The 22,856-nt window shown below is 41.6% G+C and overlaps 1 protein-coding gene across 2 annotated transcripts in view; it reads right to left on the reverse strand.

Moving 5' to 3' along the window:
• The window catches only part of CC1H1orf87 (chromosome C1 C1orf87 homolog), an 80,634-nt gene extending 60,533 nt beyond the window's left edge, over positions 1–20,101 (reverse strand). For both annotated transcript variants that reach the window (XM_045477605.1, XM_045477604.1), the window contains exons 1-3: positions 19,977–20,101; positions 18,793–18,912; positions 407–641 (exon numbers count right to left, since the gene is read on the reverse strand). In XM_045477605.1, coding sequence (XP_045333561.1) covers positions 407–641; positions 18,793–18,899 — 342 coding nt within the window. In that variant the 5' untranslated portion in view covers positions 18,900–18,912; positions 19,977–20,101. The remainder of the gene's footprint in view (positions 1–406; positions 642–18,792; positions 18,913–19,976) is intronic.
• Between the last annotated feature and the right edge of the window lie 2,755 nt (positions 20,102–22,856).

Below are 22,856 nucleotides of genomic sequence, written 5' to 3' on the forward strand. Positions count from 1 at the left end.
ACAGAGTGCAGAGATATACATTTCTATCAAGATGGTTTTGGCTGATTATTTTTCGATATACAGTTCTGGTCGCATTGGATTTTGAAAATAAATGACCTCTTCTTGTAATGTTAGACAGACCTTTCCCCTTGAGCACATCCCAGGGTTGCATGTATATTTACATGTATCACTGTATGATTATCACTGATATAGCTGCAGGTAGAGTAGGTTGGCCAATTCACTTGGTGGTCAACCAGAATGCAATATACAAAATGATCTCAAATTTATTTTCTGATTTAAAAAATGAATTCCAAGTCCCTCTTATGCAAAATATATTAATTACCATTAGTACAAGGGTGTGTGGTATGAACCTAATTTGAATTTTCCTAGTCAATTACCAAAAGAAGCTTGGGTTTTTGTCACTTACTTTGCCATCCAGAAATCTGCTTGTGAGTGCTCCTGTGAGGAATTTCTGGTTGTTCTCTGGGCTCTGGTTGTTCTCTTGATGCTTGTTTTCTTCCTCATCATCTGGGTCATGGTTGATTTGAGGATCAGTAGGATTAGTAGGAGCTGGGGAGGCTCTGCTCATCTGTCTTGCACTGCCAATCATGGATTTCTGGAGTACTGTTTGAGTTTCTGCCTTCAAGTTCTCATTTTCCTTGCTGTGAAGAAACAGTTTTGCACTTTGTTACTCACGGGGCAGACTCTGAATACGCTAGGCTGGCATAAGAAATAGAGGGTGTTACTCTGGTGGTGTGAACAGTGGTAACTCAGCACGGTGGAATGAAGGAGGAGACGTTGGTTACTGTGTATGGATCATTTAGCTAGAGAGACTATGCTATCCTGTGGCTTCTTTTCTTTTCAAGAGTCCTCCATTTAAATTTAATATTAAATAGGGAAAAGAAAAGGAAAAACCAACTGTAGGAATGATTCAAAGAAATGCAAATAATAAACAAACTAAAAAAAAAAAAAGAGTCTACCTTGTTTGCCAACTGAAGACTCACAAATCAAAGCAATTATAAGACATCATTTTAAATTGAGAAAACTTCAAAAATAAGAAAGTCAAATGCCAACGTCCATATAAATAGATATAATTAATATATTGGGTGACCTGACAAAATGTATGAAGGCTCAGTCAGGAAGTCGCAATGCTTTAACCTACTAAATCAATATTTAAAATTGTGTATTATGGAAAAGAATGCAGAAGCAGAAAAATTTTAAATTCTAAGTATTTAGTAATAGGTGAATATGTTGAATATTTCATTCTATGTTCATATGATAGAATTTATAAAGCCATGAAAATAGTTAGGAATAGTCTTAATGACACAAGAAAATGTCCAGTTATACAAATAAGTGAAAACTATAATTAGCTCAACTATGTAAAATGCATGTACATAATATATGTGTTTATGTGTGAGAGTACATAGTACATCTAAAAAGAAACATGATAGAAATAAACAGTAAGTGTGTCTGGGTAGCAGAATTCAGAATATTCCTAAAAATTTATTTTATGATATTACAATATTATTTTATAATCAAGAAAAAAGTCAATTTCTATATAGCTATAGAAGGCACACTAAATTCCAATTGTTAGTATTGATACAATGCAAAGGATCCCTTTTAAATCATGACATCATCGGAGCATAAAACAATCACTCCATTACTTGTTGATTTGATAAAGCCAAACAAAGCACAGGCAATGATTTGAATGTATGCATGCTTTTTATAGAAATCCTCTTGGTTGAGGTAGCATGAGAAGGAAAGAAGGCCTGATAAAGAACTCAGAGGAACACCTACATTTACAAAGAGAAGAAGAGCCCTACAAGGAGATTTAGAAGAAATTCTCAGTAAGGCAGGAGGGAAACCAGGGAGTGTGGGGCTTGGAAACAAAGTGAAAAGGATGTTTCCAGAAAGAGGGCATAGTCAACAGTGTCAGGGGCTCCTGAGAAAGGTGAGTTCTGAAAAGTGTCCATTGTTTTAAGCCATAAGGACACCGACAGGAATCTTGATAAAGGAGCTTCTGTGAGGTAATGGCGATGGATGCTGGGCTGAAGTAGGCTGGGGAAAGAAGGGGGCAAGAAACCGAATCCCAGAGGTATAAAGACCTCTGCAAAGAAGTTTGGCTGCAAGAGGGGAGAGAGACGGATTGGTAACTGGAATGCAATGAGGGTTTCAGATTGGGCTTTGTTGTTATCATGTTGAAGGATAGTGGAGACATTAACACAATTAAATGTCAATGGTGCCAACTGAGCCAGAAGGAAAGAGAGGATGTCATTGATGAAATATGATGAACCCCAACAAAGTGAGGTGGGGTGTCATTGAGAGAACAGAGGTAGAAATGAAACCACAGGGTAGGATAGTAGGGAGATAGGTGAGGATGTTGACAAATTTATTTATACATTGGGTGACAGCTTGACTTTTCTCTTTGATATATAAGGTATGCTTCCCTGTTGGCTCTCAAGGGGGAAGTGCTAGGGAAGGAAGTCTGAACTAAGGGCAGATGGCTTGAGGCAGCTGCTATGAAAAGTGGAAAAGAGCTGGTCAGAACAAGAAGAAAGGTCGGCTGGGTACAACCAAGTAGCCATGAAGGTTGGAGACCACAATTTTGTGGCTTCAGGCTGAGAGGGGGCATACCCTTCTCTAGGATTGCCTAGGAGTCCTTGTGGAGATGGGAGAAGGAGAGATGGGCGCTTTCAGGGCTGGGATTTTCCAGACGGGTGCAGTCGAATGACAACAGAGCAAGGTGGGAAAGTGAGGACAAAGGTGTGTATTTAACAAATAATTCTTGCAGTGAAAGAAGACATAGAGCATATGATCCCTGACCTCAAGAAATTTAATTTCATTTGGCTGTCCAAAAATAACACAAAGAGTAAAGTTAACCACAGGTAAAAATCTGCTTCCAGAAATTAGATCGATAGCTTCTAGGTAGTGGTTACCTTTTTAGGGAGGTGTAGAGCCCAGAAGGGAATACCAAAGCTTCTGTGGTATCTGTACTATTCAATTTTTTTTGGTTTTGGTTTTGTCTTTTACCTTGGCACTTGTTACAAGGGTTTAACACATTTGCAAAAATTTAGTGAGACTATATATATGACATGTGCATTTTTATGTGTGTATATATAATAGATAGATAGATACATTATATTTCCATAACCTGTTCAAAGAAATTAGTATAAAATTTACATAAATATGAAACATACTTAATTAGCATTTAAATCAATGCCAAGTGATTATTACAGAGAATCAGTGCTATTTGAAGTTCGTAAGAGTGACGAATAACTAGGATTTGCAATGGTTGCAAAAATAATATTACTGAGCGGGGCGCCTGGGTGGCTCAGTCGGTTAGGCGGCCGACTTCGGCTCAGGTCATGATCTCACAGTCCGTGAGTTCGAGCCCCGCGTCGGGCTCTGTGCTGACAGCTCGGAGCCTGGAGCCTGTTTCAGATTCTGTGTCTCCCTCTCTCTGACCCTCCCCCATTCATGCTCTGTCTCTCTCTGTCTCAAAAATAAATAAACGTTAAAAAAAAAAATTAAAAAAAAATAATATTACTGAGTGTTTAACTACATGACAGTCCCATTAGAGCCATTCACATACACTAGGTAGTTAATCTTGAGATTAACCCTATAGGTAGGTGCTTATATTATTTTCGTTGTTAGGATGAAGGAATTCAGGCTCAGAGAGTTGATGTGATTTGTTGCATTGTACCTAGCTTTTCAATAGTGGAACCGGAATTTAAACCTAAATCTGCCTGATGACCCCTGAGTGCCTACTGCCCATAGAGTCAGGAGAGAATCCATGAAAGTTTACATTTTGTGAGGAGCAGAGAGTAGAGGAGGAGGAAGTGCAGATTTGAAGGCAAGAATGGGTTTGGGGCAGAGAGTTAACTCCAGTGGATAAAGGCAAGGGAGATAAATCATCTTTTCATCAATCACCTTCAAAATCCTTTGGTGGGCAGTTTCAGGACAGAATTGCCTGAGAAATGTGAAATGTATCTGCCTGTCTGTTAAAACAGTCACAGTAGATGTAAAACCAAAAATAACCTGTTAAATCTGTTCAAAGTAAAAGCTGTTTAAAAAAAAAAAAAAAAAAAAAAACATACATAGCACTTTAAAATTATCACGAAAATGACTCCCCAGCTGAGAAACGGCATGTGCCTGTTGTTAGCACAAACAATTCGTCAACACACATTGGTTGTTAGGCTGTTCACAAACGCACAGTTCTTTCTTCGAGGCTTGTGTGCTATCTACCTGCAGAACTGAAAATAGAAATTTGCCATTTGAAGAGGAGGGAAAAAATGCTATCAACACGATCTTGGAAACAAGGCATGACTGGCTTCTTCATGTGTACTTCTGACCTCGGCTGCAGCTCTCAGGGACACCGTGAAGAGTTTAGTGCCATCCTGCAACTAGAGCAATTAGGATTACTGCATTGCTGGATGATAAATAAATGAGGCAAAAGCTGTTCAGTTGTTCCCTCTGTCACACTGGGCTCTTCCTGCAAATCAGCCCTTTAGGGCACCGTCTACTAGAGCTCAGAGTCTCAGGGTTAGAAAGAAACATTGCAAGGGCTTCTGGGAGCATCGACTGCCCAAAGCAGTGTAGAGACTTCCCATTGGCCCACCTCCGGTATAACTCCAACTCACCAGATCTCACATTTGATTTGGATTACACCCCTGCCGAGAACATCAAATCTCAAATGGAGGACCCAGGGGGGCTCAGGGAAAAGGTCACCAGATGCCATCTTAAAGGTCTGCCAGCCTTGGCAGGGACTCGGTGCCACCAGCTTCCAACTGTGCGCCATCTAACAGGCCTCCAACCCTCTGGAGAAGACAGTCCTGAGTGTGCCAAGGCAGTGAATGGGGATCCAATTTCAGTAAATGAAAGCATGTTCTTATTTGGAAGTAATAGTAGATAAGCAACACAACCAGACTTTCCTTTTTTAAAAAGACAACAACAAAATAAAAATATGAAATGGGACTGGGGAGGGGAGTGTAGCTGAAAATCTCACCAAACTCCACGGGGAAGCTGAATTGTGAAGCCTGTGCTAATGTGGCAAATGTTATTGTGATGAAGTGTGAGGGGTTTTTTATTTTTTCTTCTTCGTCTTTTTTTTTTTTTAATGCCAGAGAGCCATACCATGTATTATTATGATAGAAATTAAACCTTCAGAAAGATTTTTAAAGTACTTTAACTCCTAAACCTATGCCCAAATCATTGCTTCATCATTGGAATTCTATGAACTAACATTCTAAATGCTTCCATGAGTCAAGCTGCCATGTATAAATTTACATAAATCCTTCCATGTTATCTTAATCATCCTGAAGAGTGGGTATTTTATCACCATTGTGCAGATGAAAAACTCAACGATCAGAGAGGTTCAGTACATTCCTCAAGGCCACCTTGCAGGTAGAGATCTAGGATTCATTCCCAGGTCTGTGTGGCTCTAAAACACATGCCCTTCCTCTTACTCCTCAATATTCTACCAACAATATACAAACTGTTTTAAGCAACAGGATTTTTATTCTCTTTTAACAAGTTAATAAAAAGGAACATCTATCAAGGCATCTCGTCCATCTTCCCAGCTAGACTTACGTCCCTCCACAGAACCCTTAAGTGGCTGACATTCCGCTGTGGTTCGTAAACTTCCCAGGGGCAAGGAATTCATTATATCCCCAGAGTTATTCCCAAAGTATTCCATTTCTTTCTTCACAACATTGAACCGAACTCTGACATCAATGAAAATTACCAAAGTTGATTTCTCATGGCAGAGTAAAATAAAAGGGTTACTTTAGATGCAAAATGAGCAACCAATCCAATCCGCTCTAATTCTTTGGCGTGTTGTACTTTTAGCTTATAGAAAATGATAGCCCAGCACACCTTCCTCTTCTGCATCTTTCTTCCGTCACTTATATGCAGTTGTACAGCATGACACACACATTTACACCGTGGATGTTTTCTTCTATTTGAATTGTCTTTCAGCTATGCACTACTATTTGATTAATGTTGTATTGGGCATCCAATGGGCTGCATGGTCTTTCAATTTGTGGAAAGCTGTGTGATGACAGAAAAAATAGAGTTATGTAAAAAGGAGATCATAGAGCAATTTCACACCAGACCGGCTTAAGGAGGATGGGAATGATTCCATGAAGGTATTGACTGAGAGGAAGAGGCTAGAAAGCAACCAAAAACATTTGGGGTCTGAGAAATTGCAATCTGGGAAACACAGAGTGGACCAAAATTGATAGTGTGCTCCAAATTCCAAGCAGGGAGTACAGGTTTATAAAGGCAAAACCCACAAGATTGTATAGCTTGTTTTGAAGGAATTATAATTGGTGCTGACAGAGCGAGACTAATATGTAAGTGGCTGTTTACTTAACAGATACTACATTTTACCTATTTCAGTCCAGAGTAGAAGAGTATGCTCCAGAAGGTGGTGGAGTTGCAATTTTCAAGCTGTAATTGACTAAAATCAGCAGTCCCTGGTGTTCCAGAAATTGAAACAGGAGACTGCGCAGAGGCCTGGCTTCCTTAATATCCACCCCTCCCTGTTTTCAGTCATTCTCTTTGCAATGCTTTGGAATCTTCTTCCACAAAGGAATTGACAAATAAAATGTAGTTGAAAGAGGAGATAGGAGGTGGGAAAATATTCCAGAAAGGATGAATGGCTCGTACTTGGAGACAATGACAGTGGTTTCTAACCTTTGAACCTCAGACCACCTGAGGTGGGTCATAATCATGCAGGATGCTGGATAATAAAACACAACTTGGATCACTCCGAACTCAGTGAATTGGAATTTCTCAAAACAGGACAAGAAAATCTGTATTCTTTGCAAACATGTCACATGATTCCTATGTACACTGAAGTTTAAGAAACAACAGTGTAGAGAATGAAAAAGAGGGGTGCCCGGGTGGCTCAGTAGGTTAAGCGTCCGACTTCGGCTCAGGTCATGATCTCATGGTTCGTGAGTTCGAGCCCCATGTCGGGCTCTGGGCTGACAGCTCAGAGCCTGGAGCCCGCTTCAGATTCTGTGTCTCCCTCTGTGTGCCCCTCTGCTGCTTGCACTCTGTCTTTCGCATTGTCTCAAAAATAAATAAACATTTAAAAAATTTTTTAAAAAGTCTTTTCCATAATTGTGTAAAATTAATCCTTAATCACAAGCAGTATAATGTAGTGGTTAAGGACATGAACTATCTGTCCTATGGACCTGATTCTGAATCCTAGCCCCAGATGTCAATGGACTTTGGCAAGTTACTTCACATCTCTGATTTCCAGTGTCTCATCTGTGAGATTAGAAAAATAATCCTTATCAATATAAGATGTACAAATTATGTACCACTGAGCCTGGATCTCAGTCAGCCCTTGACAAATGGTAATTTTATGTTAGTCCTAGAGTAGAGTGCTATCTCCTTTATAGACACCTCCTTCATCACCCAAGTACAGAGGGATGCTCTTCTTTCCTGTGGACCCTCAGAACTTTCTTTACTGGTAAACTAAAGTTCAAAAGATCAAAGTTTCATAGTACATAAGAACTGAGGAAAATTTATTTCGATAGGTAAAAAGAGAAACAGTCCAGGGGCGCCTGGGTGGCTCAGGCCGTTGAGGATCCGACTTCGGCTCAGGTCATGATCTCACGGTTCATGGGTTCGAGCCCCGCATTGGGCTCTGTGCTGACAGCTCGGAGCCTGGAGCCTGCTTCGGATTCTGTGTCTCCCTCTCTCTCTGCCGCTCCCCTGCTCACACTCTGTCAATCTCTCTCTCAAAAAATAAACATAAAAAAAATGTTTTTAAAAAGAGAGATAGTCCATATAATCCATCTCACCGCCTTGTAATTGACTAACAACAGTGAATCCAAGTTCTAGAAATCACCTACTTTAAACAAACAAAGGAGATTAATTAGTATTAAAATCTGCTCTCATAAAGCATAATTGTTCAGAATCACTTTCCTTAATTTTACAGAAGAAAAAAAAAAAAAACAAAAAACGAAATATTGAGTCATCACAATGTCCTCAGGTGGATTATACCCAGGAGTTTTGCAGACTGCGCCGTTTTTAAATCTTTGAGCCAGCCTTTATCAGTTGGAAATTTAACGTCCTTTGCACTTGCGTTCTAGTCTGTTTTGCTTTTGCAAGTCTAAGCAAAATGACAGTGCAAAACTGGCTTGCCTTTTCTCCAATTATCTCAGTGCTTTCAGGCACAGTTTCTGAGCCAGGACTTCTGTCCATACTGTGAGAGAATGCAGCACAAACCATCTCTCTCTGGACCACCCCCCAGGTACATCCACGTGGTCTATGGGAATGAGGAGTAATAATTATTGCTTTGTTATTTTGTCTAATTAGGTTGAACTAAATCAGGGGTATCAGGAGATCATGGATTTAAAAAGTGTACTAGAGGAAAGGAGGAGAGGATTTTTAGGGCCGTGGAAATACTCTGTAATGATGGATACATGTTATTATACATTTGTCCAAACCCTTAGAATGTACAACAGCGAGAGTGAACCGTATTGCAAACTATAGACTTTAGGTGATTATGTTGTGTAAATGTGAGCTCATCAACTGTAACAAATGTATCACTCTCCTGGGGGACGCAGATAATGGAGGAGGCTATGCATATGTGTGGGCAGAGGGTGCATGTGGTATCTCTGTATCTTCCTCTCAATTTTGCTGTGAATCACATTGCTCCAAAAAAAACATTAAGGTCTAAAAAAAGTTTACTACACAAATATAAACCTGTGCTTTCTCAAAATTATAAGCAGTTAAACTAAATGTGGCAAGGTGCTATAGTATCTCTTTATAGAAAATTTCCACATACATACAGGAACTTTTTTGTTTTTTTGTTGTTTTTTGTTTGCTTTTAATGTTTATTTATTTTTGAGAGAGAGAATGTGAGCAGGGAAGGGGCAGAGAGAGAGAGGTAGACACAGAATCTGAAGCAGGCTCCAGGCTCTGAGCTGTCAGCACAGAGCCTGATGTGGGTGAGCCCATGAACCATGAGATCATGACCTGAGACTAAGTAGGACCCTTGACCGACTGAGCCACTTAGGTGCCCTTCCCTTTTTTTTAATGTTTACATTTTGTTTTGCTTTCAAACCAAACTAGGATTTTACAATTTTGTAATCTTTTAAAAGAATTTACAGTCCATAATATAATGCAGGTATCTTTACACATTGATAGTTATGTCTCCATGAGAACATTTAAAATATCTAAACAGTATTTCATTGCATGGATATACAATTTATTTAACTAGTCCTATTTTGTTGAACATTTACTGTTCCCCGTTTTTTACTAATTTAAACATTGCTGCCCTACTGGACACGTTCCTATGCCTCCAGTTCCTTGTCTCCTTCCTCAACCCAGGAAGCTGATCTGTGTGGACTAATGATCTGCTCTGATGCCTTCTGATTCTGGCTGGTTTTGGCCAGTGGGTGGCCCTGGCAGAAGATGACTCTTTCTCCACAATGTTGCCTTAAATTCCTTGTGTTCCTTGCCCAGAGGTCACTACATTTCTCCAGGTGGCCTGAGCGGCAGAGTGCTCCCCAGAAGCATTCCCCTCTTCTCATCTCTGCAGACTGAGGACGGCTCAGAGCTTTGCCTCAGCTAGCCTGTGGTTCCTGTGCAACACCTTGACTCTTAGAAACGAAACCCTTCTGGAATCATGCTAATTTGAACTTACATAATCTGTTTCCTGAGGGACCCAGCCTTATACATTATTATGTAAATTTAAAAAGGCAGGGGCGCCTGGGTGGCCCAGTCGGTTGAGCGTCCTTGAGCGTCCGACTTCAGCCAGGTCACGATCTTGCGGTCGTGAGTTCGAGCCCCGTGTCAGTCTCTGGGCTGATGGCTCAGAGCCTGGAGCCTGTTTCCGATTCTGTGTCTCCCTCTCTCTCTCTGCCCCTCCCCCGTTCATGCTCTGTCTCTCTCTGTCCCAAAAATAAATAAATGTTGAAAAAAAAAAAATTTAAAAAGGCAAACCATCTATCCATCTATAATTGTTTCTACAGAGTTGATTGATAGAGATTTTATGCCAAAGTACATGCACCTTTAAGGCTTTTGATATGTGTACTTAAAAACCAATAGCTTATGAGTATTCTTTTTTTTGAAATCTTTGTTAACCCTGGATATTTCCCTTATAAAGTCATTTCTAGTTTTATTGGTAAAAATAATGTCTCGTTGCTGTTTAAATTTTTTTCATTGCCACTCAGGTTGAATCTCCCCCACACCCATCACACACATATCTAGTGTTCATTTTTTTCAATGCTTATTTATTTTGAGAGAGAGAGAGAGAGCTCGAAGCAGGCTCCATGCTGCCAGCACAGAGCCCACAGTGGGGCTCAATCCATGAGGTCATGACCTGAGCTGAAATCAAGTTGGTCGCTTCACCGACTGAGTCACTCAGGCACCCCTGTAGGTGTTCATGTTTATTTCTTCTTTGTGAATGGCCGATCTAGATCTTTTGCTAGTTTATGAAACTCAGCTGCTTGTCCTTTTCCTACTGATTTTCAAGAGCTCTTTATACAGCAAGAAGAAAAATTTTCCCGTCATATATGTTAAAAATAGTGTCCTTCTGCGTTTGCCTTTTACTTTTTATTCTGTTTTTTGAAATACAGAGTTTTCAAATGGTAAAGTAACAACTTTTACCTCATAGTCTCACTATTTAGGATAGATAGGCACCTATTTTTTTTTATAACATTTATTTGGCATTTATCCATGTAATGCCGTACACTCTTACTTAAGGTTTTTGTTTGTTTTTTAAGAGAGAGAAAAAGAGCATGAGTACGAATGGGGGAGGGGCAGAGAGAGAGAGGGAGAGAGATAATCTTGAGTAGTCTCCATGCTCAGCAAGGAGTCTGTCTCAGGGATCGATCCTCTGACCCTGGGATCGTGACCTGAGCTGAAATCAAGAGTCGTACACTCAACTGACTGAGCCACCCGGGTGCCCCCTTACTTAAGGTTTTATGCCTATGTCTAAAATAGTATCTCATGCTTCTTTATATGCCTACAGTGCCAACAACAATAATAATAATAACAGTAATAATAAACCACCAATTGTAGGAGATTAATAAACAGCTTAATGTAGTAAAAAGGCATAAGAGAAGTATGATTTTAACATATTACCCGATCACTTTGAACTTGTGAAAATGGAGATAAAAGTGTACCCTCTGATGTTGCTCTGTTTTAAGGAAAGATGGGAGTCTGTGGGTACTAAGATTTTATGTAGATTATATGGCAAGAAAAGCGATAAACAAAGATATTATGCTCAGTTATTTCTCTAAAGAAAAAAAAAGAATAAGCAGGGTACTTGAATTCTTAAATTATAGGTTTTATCTAGTTAATTGGTCACTGCTACAATCTCCTGCGTGGATTACCATAATGGCTCCCTAAATGGTCTCTCTCTTTTTACTCTCATCCCTTCTAATTTATCCTCCACGCGGCAGCCAGAACCATCCCATAGAAAGTATACATTTGACTGTGACTTCTGCTGCTCATAATATTCCAAGGGCTTCCCATTCTACATAGAACAAATCCTAAGTTCCTACCATGGCCCACAGGTGCCATGATCTGAGCCCTGCTCTGACCTCATTTTCTACCCCCTCTCCCCTTGTTCACTCTGCTACACCAACATTGGCATCCTTGGTCCTCCCTAAACATGCCACAAGGCTTTCTAAGGGCTGTCCCTCTGCCCACAATGCTCTTTCCTTGGGTATTTGCCTGGTTTACTCTCTGTGCAGATCTGGGGAGGCACCAGGAGCATGGAGAACACCTGCAGAGTCACTTGGTACAGGCTGAACCTCACAGACAGAAAAGCAGCAGCTACGTGGGTGCCCTGGTCTCTGGGTGCTGTGCTTCTGAAAAACCGTATCCTCTCACTTTTTACGAAGTGAGCATGAGGTGGCCTTGCACAAAAAAAAATCTGCTTAGGCTCCAGGTGGTCAGTTTAGGTGCTGTTTGTAGCAGGTTCTGGGAAAGCCAGATGTCTAACATTGGAGAACTTGGAGCTTGTGGGAAGTTGCAGCCAGCCTCTTCTTCTGAGGCACGAGCAGGAAGAAGAAACCAAAACTTCTAGTTTTATGGAAAGTTGGAATCTGGTGAGCCACACGCACCAGTGTTAAGTTGGGCCAGTCTTGGCCAGCTCACTGTTAAGTAACCATGGATAATTCTTATTGGATAATTCTGGCTCTTGTCTCAGTTCAAATGCCATTTGCTCAACGAAGCCTTGTGGGAACACTCTCTGTGACTTGATATACTGTTATGATCCCCCTCTATTTTTCCTCATTTGAACAGTCATTCTTCATATGTTTGCTATATGTCCCCCATCATTAGAATTTTAGGTATACTGCTGTATTCCCTAGACTTGGCACTCAGCAGGTGCTCAATTAATGCTTGTGGAAAGGAGATTGATGGAACTCCACCTATGCATTGATTTCTAAAGCTTTTAACATTAGCACTTTTAAAAAGTTCAACAAAGCAAAAAACAATGTATAAACATGAAGGGCTTTGAGGGATCAAAAAATGACAGAATATGGGCTCCAGGATAATCATGTGGGGAAATACCAAAACTTCCTTCTTTCTAGGCTACAAGTATCAACACACATTATTACCATTTTTGCTATCCTTTCCTGTAAAAATCTGCAGCCAGCCTCCCTGTGTTTAAGAATGCCATACTAACAGCAGTGCAACTATGGAATGAAGTGCTTTGGGTCATTGATTCTTGGCATTGGAAGGAACTGTAGAGGCCAGCTTTATTCACTGGAAGCATCTATACTCATAGGCATTTCTTGAAATGAACCCAATTCCTCTTTTATTTAATGACTTAATCCCCAGGTTTTATAAATGTTCCCCTAGGCCACGTTTCACACCCTAGGTTTTCCATCATGCAGTGCCTTCAGCGGCCACACTCTTAGCGTGCCAGGGTCCCTCCTAAAACGTGGCCTGCAGAAGCACAGGGCTGTACAGGTGGCATATCCTGTTCTGAATCCACTGGGCCTCGCACATCCCACTCTGTGGATACTCTCCACTTGTGCTGAGCTCAAACCCAAGGGTAGAGAGGAAAACATTCCATTTTCTCCTCTCCTCTCCACTACCACCACAGACTTCTGGTCACCAAACGTGTATAGGTTTCCCCACGCCAAGCACTTCAACCCCAGCTGGGTATCCCTACGAACCAATTCAGTTGTGACGATATCTACCTAGAGTCAGCACAGACCCTATGGGGTAAGCGTTCATTCCCACAAGACTGCCCCACCCTCTTCAGACATCAGTCACAAGTCCAGTGTGTTTTTCATAGACCCACTATAAATCAGGGTTCTTACACCCCCCTCCTCAGGTTTGAGTAATTTGCTGGAGCAGCTCACACAACTCAGGACAACAGTTTATTTAACCAGACTATTTATTGATTATAAAAGGATATAACTCAAGAACAGCCAAATGGAGGAGATGCACAGGGCAAGGTATGTGGGAAGGGGCGTGGAACATCATCTGTATCCTGTCCAGGCACACCACCCTCCCAGCACTTTGATGTGTTCGGCAACCTGGAAACTATCTGACTTCCATACTTGTGAGATTTTTAGGGAGGCTTCATCACGTAGTTATGCTCAATCATTAAGTCAATCTCCAGCCCCTCTCCCCCTTCCCTGAAGATGGAGGGTAGGGCTGAAAGTTCTGTTCTTAATCACGGCTTGGTCTTTCTGGTGACCAGCCTCCATCCTGAAGCTGTCCAGAGGCCCACTGAGAGTATCCTCATGGAAACAGAGACACCACATCACCCAGGAAATTCCAAGGAATTTAGGAGCGTTGTGTCCGCAACCACGGTCAAAGACCGAATACTAGAACAGAAGAGGCACCTGGCGCTCTTGTTATCTCCTAGGAAACTGCAAGGGGTTTAGGAGCTCTGTGCCAGGAACTGGGAGCAGAGACTAACATATATATTTTCTATTGTTTCACAACAAGTAAAACCCAGACATTTATTCCATAGAAACATTTACACATACTCTTATCTAAACACAGACTTTGAGTGTATCTCCGTTGATTTCGTCTTGTTGGTTTTAGCTCATTTTCTTGCCAGGGCTTTCCAGCATTCTTCTTCCTGCATGTTTACTGAAGTGATCTGTCTGTCTTCCTTCAGTTATGGATTTAAAAAGGTCACGGTGCCTGGGTGGCTCAGTCGGTTGTGTCCGACCTCAGCTCAGGTCATGATCTCGTGGTCCATGAGTGTGAGCCCTGCATTGGACTCCACGTTCACAGCTCAGAGCCTGGAGCCTGCTTCAGATTCTGTGCCTCCCTATTTCTCTGCCCCTCCCGTGCTCATGCTCTTTCTCTCTCACTCAAAAATAAATAAAGATTAAAAAAAATGTTGACTAAGAACAGGGTTACACACAAATCCTCTTAACCTCCCCACCTCCAACACGTAGTGTTGACATCAATTGTTCAGTCACCACCATGTTGGCATAATCTGGTTTTAGTCAACATGTACCAACCCTTAGTGACCATCACTTTTGTGTTTTGTTTTCACAACTAATATATTTCATTCTTTGGCCTGCAGTTTTGCCAGGGATTGTCCACAAGCCTCAGGTTTTGTGCTGTTATTACATACTTTTATCTCCTTTTAGAAAATGGGAATATTTGTCTCCTGTCATTTGGCATTATCTTCTTCTTGATGAGCTTTGGAAGATTACTCCTCAGAGTTCCATAGTTACATCTGCATAATACTTTAGCAACATGAGCCTTTAGATTTGGATTTAAAGCAACTAAGCATTGTCTTTCTAGCTCTTTGTTTTTCTTGGCATCCACTGTACCCTCGTTCATTTATTAGGCTTTCAAAATGTAAAGACTTTGTACTCAGTGCTGAGGGTGCAATTGTGCACACAGTATTTACAGTTAAATAGGGGAGCCAGAAATGCATAGGAAACCATAGAGTGTGACAGTCCCTTAAGGTTGCTATGGAAGCCCACGGGGGCGAAGGGCAGGGGGTCAGTGAATCTGGGGCTGAAGGTGGGGCACCTGATTAGATCTGCATTTCAGAATGATGATGCTTGCTGTACTTGAAAAGTGGGCTTCTCAAACTGTAATGTTGCTTAAGAGTCCCCTGGGAATTGACAAAAATGCAGATTCTGGCTCACTGTGTCTGGAGAGGGGCCTGGGATTCTGCATCTAACCAGCTCCCAGGTGAGGCTGATGCTGGTTTTCCATGGACCACCCTTTGGGGAATAAGCCTTTAGATGAGTGGATTAGAGTAAATAGAGAGAAAGGAAGGCTGGTGGGGTGATGTGGGAGGCAAGTGATGATTCCAAAACTCGGGGACACTTGTTTTATTCTTTGAAGCCTGCAGATCGATCTCCTTATTGAGGAATTTGACTACTAAATGGGTATTGAGTATTTTTCTTTCATCTGTCAATAACTGTACAGGCTAAATTACGGAAAGAGGGAGGGAGCTCAATTCCAATCTTAGTTCTTAGTAACCAGCCTCACTTTAAACCCACAGGGTCCTCACTTGTCTCATCTATCAAATGGGAGACTGGTTGTTATGGGCTGCATTGAACCCTAAAATTCATATGGTGAAGTCCAACCCCCAGGACCTCAGAATATGACCTTGTTTGGAAATAAGGTAATTGCAGATATAATTAGTTAGACTGAGGTCATAGTAGACTGGGATGAGCCCCTAATCCAATTGACTGGTATTCTTATATAAAGGGGAAATTTGTACACAGACACAAATACAGGGAGACTGCCATGTGAATCTTCGATTTGTGCTTCCATGAGCCACAGAACTGCCAGAAGCAGGGAGAACGACCTAGAAGAGATGGATTCTTCCCCGGCTCTACTAACTCCTTGATTTCAGACTTCCAGCCTCTGGAACTGTGGGACAACACAGTTCTGTTGTCTAAGCCATCTAGTTTGTGGACCTTTCATACAGCAGCCCTAGCAAATTAGTACATTGATTTAGACCTTGAAGATCACGTTCAGGTCTGACATACTATTCGACCTTCTCCACATAGGCTACAGGAAATCTGAACTAAATGTGGTTATACAGGAGGATTTCTATTTTCCATCCATTATGAATTTGTTTTTAGAGATTATTTATTTATTTTGAGAGAGAGAGAGAGAGAGAGAGAGAGAGAGAGCAAGAGAGAGAGCAGGTGAGGAGCAGAGAGAGGGGAGAGAGAGAATCCCAAACAGGATGTGTGCTGTCAGCATGGAGCCTGACATGGGGTTTGATCCCATGAACCATGAGATCATGACCTGAGCCAAAATCAAGAGTCAGATGCTTAACTGACTGAGCCACCCAGGCACCCCTTTCCATCATTAATTTGTAATTTTTCTTTTTAATTCAGGTTGTCCTTTTAGAGACTTCTTTATTTTTTGGCTTTCACTTCTGTTTCTTACCTAGATTTTTGACTAACAGACTCATCAGATTCAGCTCAAAGAATAAGCCCTCTTGAGACCTGGGCTGAAGGGTATACACGTAGCACAACTAAAATGCTTCCGAGATAGATTTTAGGACATACCTGACACGACAGTGGTGGGTCTGTTTTTACCTCAGCAACAAGAACCTTTTGAAAATCATTTATTTTTGAACTATCCAGAAATATTTTAGCTAAGTGTGTTAATTAATGGTCCTATGTAATTCCAGCCACGGTAACATCAAGCCCATAGAAAACAGAAACGAAACGACCTCTCTTGATGTTCTTTAAACTTTTTTGTCTTACGGTCGTCATAGAAGAAAAAGAACTGGGTCTTTTATTTCACAGTTCATGTATCTAACCTAATGTAGTCTTTTATTTCCTGGATTCTTAAATTTAAAAAAATAAAGAGAAGAAAATAAAAGGCACCTTTTCATAAGACAAAGGAAAATTTTCCCTATTTAAAAGGACAAGGACCCTCCCCAACCAACCCTTCTAGGAACATATTGGACTCTGATACTCCTGGAAAAAGAAAGGGATTTGGGACACAAGGGGCTACAGAAAGAACCCCAGAGCAGAATGGAATTAGTACGGTAGTAATGTTGTCTCTGGATGGGAGGAGAACTGAGCCAGGCATCCAAACTGACCCTAGTACTTTCCTCGCCAAGCAGGGACATTTAGTAGATCTTATCACTGTAAGATTATTATATGATTATATCACAGTATCTTAGTTTTCTCATCTACAAAATAGAGATAAGTGGCCTCCCAGACATAGAATAAAAAAAGGGATGGCAAGCATTCCATAGAATGAGATTTTATTTATTTATTTATTTATTTATTTATTTATTTATTTATTTATTTATTTTTTCAACGTTTATTTATTTTTGGGACAGAGAGAGACAGAGCATGAACGGGGGAGGGGCAGAGAGAGAGGGAGACACAGAATCGGAAACAGGCTCCAGGCTCTGAGCCATCAGCCCAGAGCCCGACGCGGGGCTCGAACTCACGGACCCTGGCTGAAGTCGGATGCTTAACCGACTGCACCACCCAGGCGCCCCGAGATTTGATTTTTTATTACATGTCTTGTATCCCTGGAAAATTATGCTTCAATAATAACAACAGAACCACTGAGCGAGCATCTTGAATACATTCCTGGGCACTGGAAAGGTGTTTTGCATCCTTTTTCACATTTGGTCCTCAGAACAACCCTACTAGATACATGTGTCTTAGCCTTAATTAATAGATGGTAGAATCTGAGGCCAGAGACATTAATGAACTTTCTCAATGCCAAAAGGTCAGGAAGGCACGGAGCCAGGATTCAAATTCACATCTCTCAGCTCTGTAGGGATCCCAAATGCCGGACTCGTGGGCCGCAAAACTCCCTTGCTGTGCCAGACAGACATTACTAATTGATTATAGCACTCACTTTGGAATTTTTCTGGGCTGACAATACTGATGATGGGGAGTTAAATTTACCCTGCTAATGCCTATGCTCCATAACAGTGGTCCTGATGACCTCATTTTCAGAGATTCCCATTCAGTAGGTCTTGGGTTGGATTCCAAATCTTTATTTGTAAGGGTTTTCTAGATGTTTCTGATGGCAGCCAGGTTTGGTTTCCACCACTTTCAGCACCTTTGTTTTGTGAGGCCAGATCTTATCTGTTTGTCTCTGTGTTTGGTCTGTCGGTGTCTGAAACCAATGGAAAAACTATGGGAATAATCTCAGGAGGGAAGGCCACGATTGACCAGCTGCTATTTATGGAATGATACTAGAGCAAAGGCAGGTCTCGTGCTTTCTTTTTTCTTTTGTGAACCACCAAAATGCTGGAAGGAAGACCTAGTCATAGGCTTCTGTGCCAAATATCTGGTGAATTTTAAAGATCCATGAGTGTCCTCCCTTACATGTGATCGTGATGAGTTGGAGGGAAGAAAGACCTCGTAGCTAAGCTCTGAGAAGCCCCTGCTTGGAGCAGTATAGACTATAAATAAGAGTAAATGAAAATCTTATAATTTATGATTCATTATTAATCCCACCCCTTTAATTCATAACAAATTGACTAACACTGACCCCCCCCGCCCCCGCTAAAAAAATTACTACATGTAGTAGATTGCACACCTGATGAGAAGCAGCAGAAATACTCCATTAATATTTATAAATGTCTCTTTGCTTACATTCCTCATCTATTTGGAAAATCTGCCTAAGTAATTAAGGAGTAAGGGAAATTATAAAGATGAAAAATATCAGGAAAACAGTGCTCATGGAAGTTATCAACACGATTTTGCTTCTACTGTTACTCCTTCATGACTTAATTTTCCATGGACAACATTTTAAAAATGTAAATTTCCAGATTAAAAAAACCCAGCAACTCCAAACTTCATTATCTTCCCAGCAAAGCAGACATTTTTCAAACAGTAAACTTACATCTTTGGCTTCTCCACGAGGTACTGAAAGTGTTTACTTCCAATGATTTTCACCACCATCTCAGGCACTGCATCTGATCCACACGGAGTCTTCCAAACAGAAGACATGCTTCTCAAAATCCTTGGGTTGGAAAATAAGTAAACCTTTCATCGTCTGGATTTCCCGTTAGTCAATTTACCGTTGTCAATTATAACAACAAAAATAGCAGCAGAACAAAGTGCTTTGCCTATCTTATCTCACTCGACATTCCTAATAAAGGCATGAGTAAGATATTCCTAATTACGATCATCATTCTTGTTTTAGTTGAGGGGACAGGCATAATGTACTTATGCAACTTACTCAATACCATAGAATCAGTAATTAGCAGATTTGGGAATCCCACTCAAGAGGTCCACCAAATCGGTCTGCTGAGTCATTTGGGCACTCTACCTTTCTGATATCAGGTGGTTTCCTTACACCTTTCTTATGTGATTCTTGTGAAGTGAGAGAGGAAACCAGGGGTTTTCGTGGGTATGTGAAGATCTTATATTCAGCTCTCATGCTCAGTTTCTCCTTTTACAAAACCAGGATAATTCCAATTTTATTCCCTGGGTTTTAGAGTGAATCCAATGAGATAATACATCTGAAGGAGCGCTGTACGTAGGAAAGAGGGATTTTTGTTATTGCTGATGTGTGTTTCTGCAACAATCCAGTGAATCTACAATTGAGATCCAGTATTAGATAAGTACTGGATGTTTATACAGATCTGATGCCAAGGGCAACTCAGACGTTCTATAAACCTGGCCCCAGGCTGATCACTCTCTTTCAGAGTCTGCTATTATTGAAAAGTCTTCAGAGGTCATTCTAATCCAAACGCTGGTTTTACAGACTAGTAAACCAAGGCCCAGAGGGGTGTATCATTTGACCAAACTCACACAGAGAGTGAGAACAGACCTGTTTCTAGTGTGCAGGTCTGAAGTAGACCAGCGCTCTTCCCAAGACCCCAACTTCACTTAGTGTGTGGCCAGCACGCAAGAAAGACCTGCTCTGCCAGGATAGCCCTGTCCAGTGGAACCTGCAACCTCTGTGAAACTGTCTGAAACTTCAAGGACCACAGTTTGTGATTGTGGTGTCCACTGTCTGCCCAGCAGCTGCACGTCAGTCCTGAGCCCTTTCCTGGGATGAAACAGAGGGGGAGGCCTTACCCCCGAGGCGGCGTTTCCCCACCCAGGCAGCTCAGGGATACTCGGTCTGTGCTCTCCCAGGATCGCGACCAGAGACAGCCTGCGGGGGAACATGGTGGGGCGGGGGATTGGAGGCCAGGAGTCGGGCCAATCACCGGGCCCAGCGCGCGGGCGGGGCTGCTACTGCCTGGTCGCTAAGGACGCAGAGGCTGTTGCTGGGCGGGGTCCGAGTCTTCTTCCACCTGCTGGAGAGGGGAGGGGGTGGGCTCCTCCACAGGCGCCGGGGTGTGGCTGCAGACAGGCGAGTCTGAGTGTTCTCCCATCTGTGCTTTGGAGCTTCTCCAAGACATGTGAGCGTCTTTCTTGCAACTCCTTCGCTCACCTGTGTGATGAAATGAAATAAGAATATTAAAAAAAAATAAGTTTGAGTGGTATCTGTAGGCCAGATTCCTCATTTGAGCCAGGCAACTATTATTACTTGGTAAGTTAACAATTACCAATAACATAATTTTATCTATATTTTAAAGATTAAAAAAAAAAAATAAGGCTTAGGGGTGTTGAGTAATTTCCCCATATCCCACGAAGGCAACTGACAGAGTGAAGATTTGAATATATTCCTACACATCCCAGATTTCCATAAAGTTTTTATTGTTCACAGACTAAAGCAAACACGGGTAAAGACACTTTAAATTGATTCCAAAATGGTGTTAGTATTTCCAGCAGCAGCCCAGTAACCATCCTGCCTATCTCCTGCCCTCTGGCTGTGCTGTGTTTTGTGATTTACTGTATCATCTACTGGCACATGCAGTGTGATGATACACGCATCCCCCCTCTAGGGCTCTCTCTCTAGTGGCAGAGACACACAGGACATTCTGTGATATACAAAGTACCTTGGGGGAGGAAAGGGGACAGTTCCCTTTTTACTCTGCCAGCCCAGCCTTCACATGGTCACCAGAGCAGTGTTCCCAAGGCCCAATTCTGATAAGTCCCCACCTCAAGTCAAAGGACTCCCATGAGCCATGGCGGTTGTCTGTGGTTTCAAAGTCTTCCACACCCTATGCTCAAGCTACTTCTCCGGGGCTTTCTATACCCCATCCAACCCAGTCTACTAACTGGCCTGGCCTGAACCTGCCTTTCTTTCTTTTCTTTCTTTCTTTCTTTCTTTCTTTCTTTCTTTCTTTCTTTCTTTCTTTCTTTCTTTCTTTCTTTCGTTGTCTTTCCTTCCTTCTTTCTTTCTTTCCTTCCTTCCTTCCTTCCTTCCTTCCTTCCTTCCTCTCCTTCCTTCTTTCTTTCTTTCTTTCTTTCTTTCTTTCTTTCTTTCTTTCTTTCTTTCTTTCTTTCTTTCTTTCTTTCCTTCCTTCCTTCCTTCCTTCCTTCCTTCCTCTCCTTCCTCTCCTTCCTTCCTTCCTTCCTTCCTCCTTCCTTTCTTTCTTTCTTTCTTTCTTTCTTTCTTTCTTTCTTTCTTTCTTTCTTTCTTTCTTTCTTTCTTTCTTTCTTTCTTTCTTCTGTGCTTTATTCATTCTGTTCTCTCTGTACAAGACCCTTCATGTTTCCTCACAATCCATTCTTTAAATTCCATCCCAAATGGTCAAGTGTATGCACCTGGGAATCGGATACCTTGGGTTCAGATCCTGGCTGTGTTAGTTCACAGTGATCTTGGCAAATCACTTAAAATCTTTGTGCCTTGGTTTCCTCTTCTATAAAATGAGGATGGCTTTTTGTGAAGATTAATTGAGTTATATAAGTAAAGCACTTAGAACAATGGCTGACACATAATGAGCAATATAAATGTTTGCTATCATCATTATTATAATTATCTGTCACAAAGCCAAATCAGATCCCAGAAGCTGAAAATGGTTTCTCTGTTCTCTGTATAATTTGTGGTTTCTCTCTTCCATAAAGTGTGTCTTCCTTTGCCTGATAGTGTGATTACTTGTTTGCACTGGTTGCCATACCCTCCTGGATTTATGCTTGTTGTAGGCTGAATAATGGCCTCCTGGACATCCCCGCCCTAATCCTTAAAACCTGTTAATATTATCTTCTGTGGCAAAAGGGACTTTGTAGACGTGATTAAGAATCTTAAAATAGGGAGATTATCCTGGATTATCTAGGTGGGTCTTAAATATCATTGCAAGTGTCCTCAGGAGAGGGAGGTAGACAGATAATGGACTGTGGAAGAGGAAGGAGTAGATGTGACCATGGAAGCAAGAGGTTAGAATGATTTAAAGAAGGGGTTTGAGCCAAGGAATGCAGGTGGCCTCCAGAAGCCAGAAAAGGCAAAAAACAAAAACAAAACCAAAAAACAAAACAAAAACCTCCTCTGGAGGCTCCAGAAGGAACCAGACCCTACTAACTCCTTGTCATTAGCCCAGTGAGACTGATTTGGGGCACCTGGCCTCCAAAACGCTAAGAGAATAAAGCTGTGTTGTCATAAGCCACCAAGTTTGTGATAATTGATTACAGCAGCCGTAGGAAACAAATGCAATGTTATTGAAGAACCCACTTCTTTTTTACAAATGCTTATTTTTGAGAGAGAGAGAGAGAGAGCACATGCGTGTGCACACGAGGGGGGAGGGGCAGAGAAAGAGCGGGAGAGAGGGGATCTGAAGCCAGCTCTGCACTGACAGCAGAGAGCCTGATGTGGGGCTCGTGACCTGAGAGCCTGATCACCAGGAGATGGTGCGTGACCTGAGCCCATGTCAGAAGCTTAACTGACTCAGCCACCCAAGTGCCCCAGGACCCACTTCTTCATAGAACTGATCACATTCTATGGCTCAAGGAGGCCAAACAGAATTCTTGTTGAGGACCGCTGTACAGGTATTGGATAAAAAGGAGGGCTTCTGTCTGCTGGGGTTACTAAAGTGTGAGGATACGGTATTGAGGTTGTTGGCAGATATTTAT

Source organism: Leopardus geoffroyi, chromosome C1 (genome assembly GCF_018350155.1).
Source record: "Leopardus geoffroyi isolate Oge1 chromosome C1, O.geoffroyi_Oge1_pat1.0, whole genome shotgun sequence".
NCBI classification, from domain to species: domain Eukaryota; kingdom Metazoa; phylum Chordata; class Mammalia; order Carnivora; family Felidae; genus Leopardus; species Leopardus geoffroyi.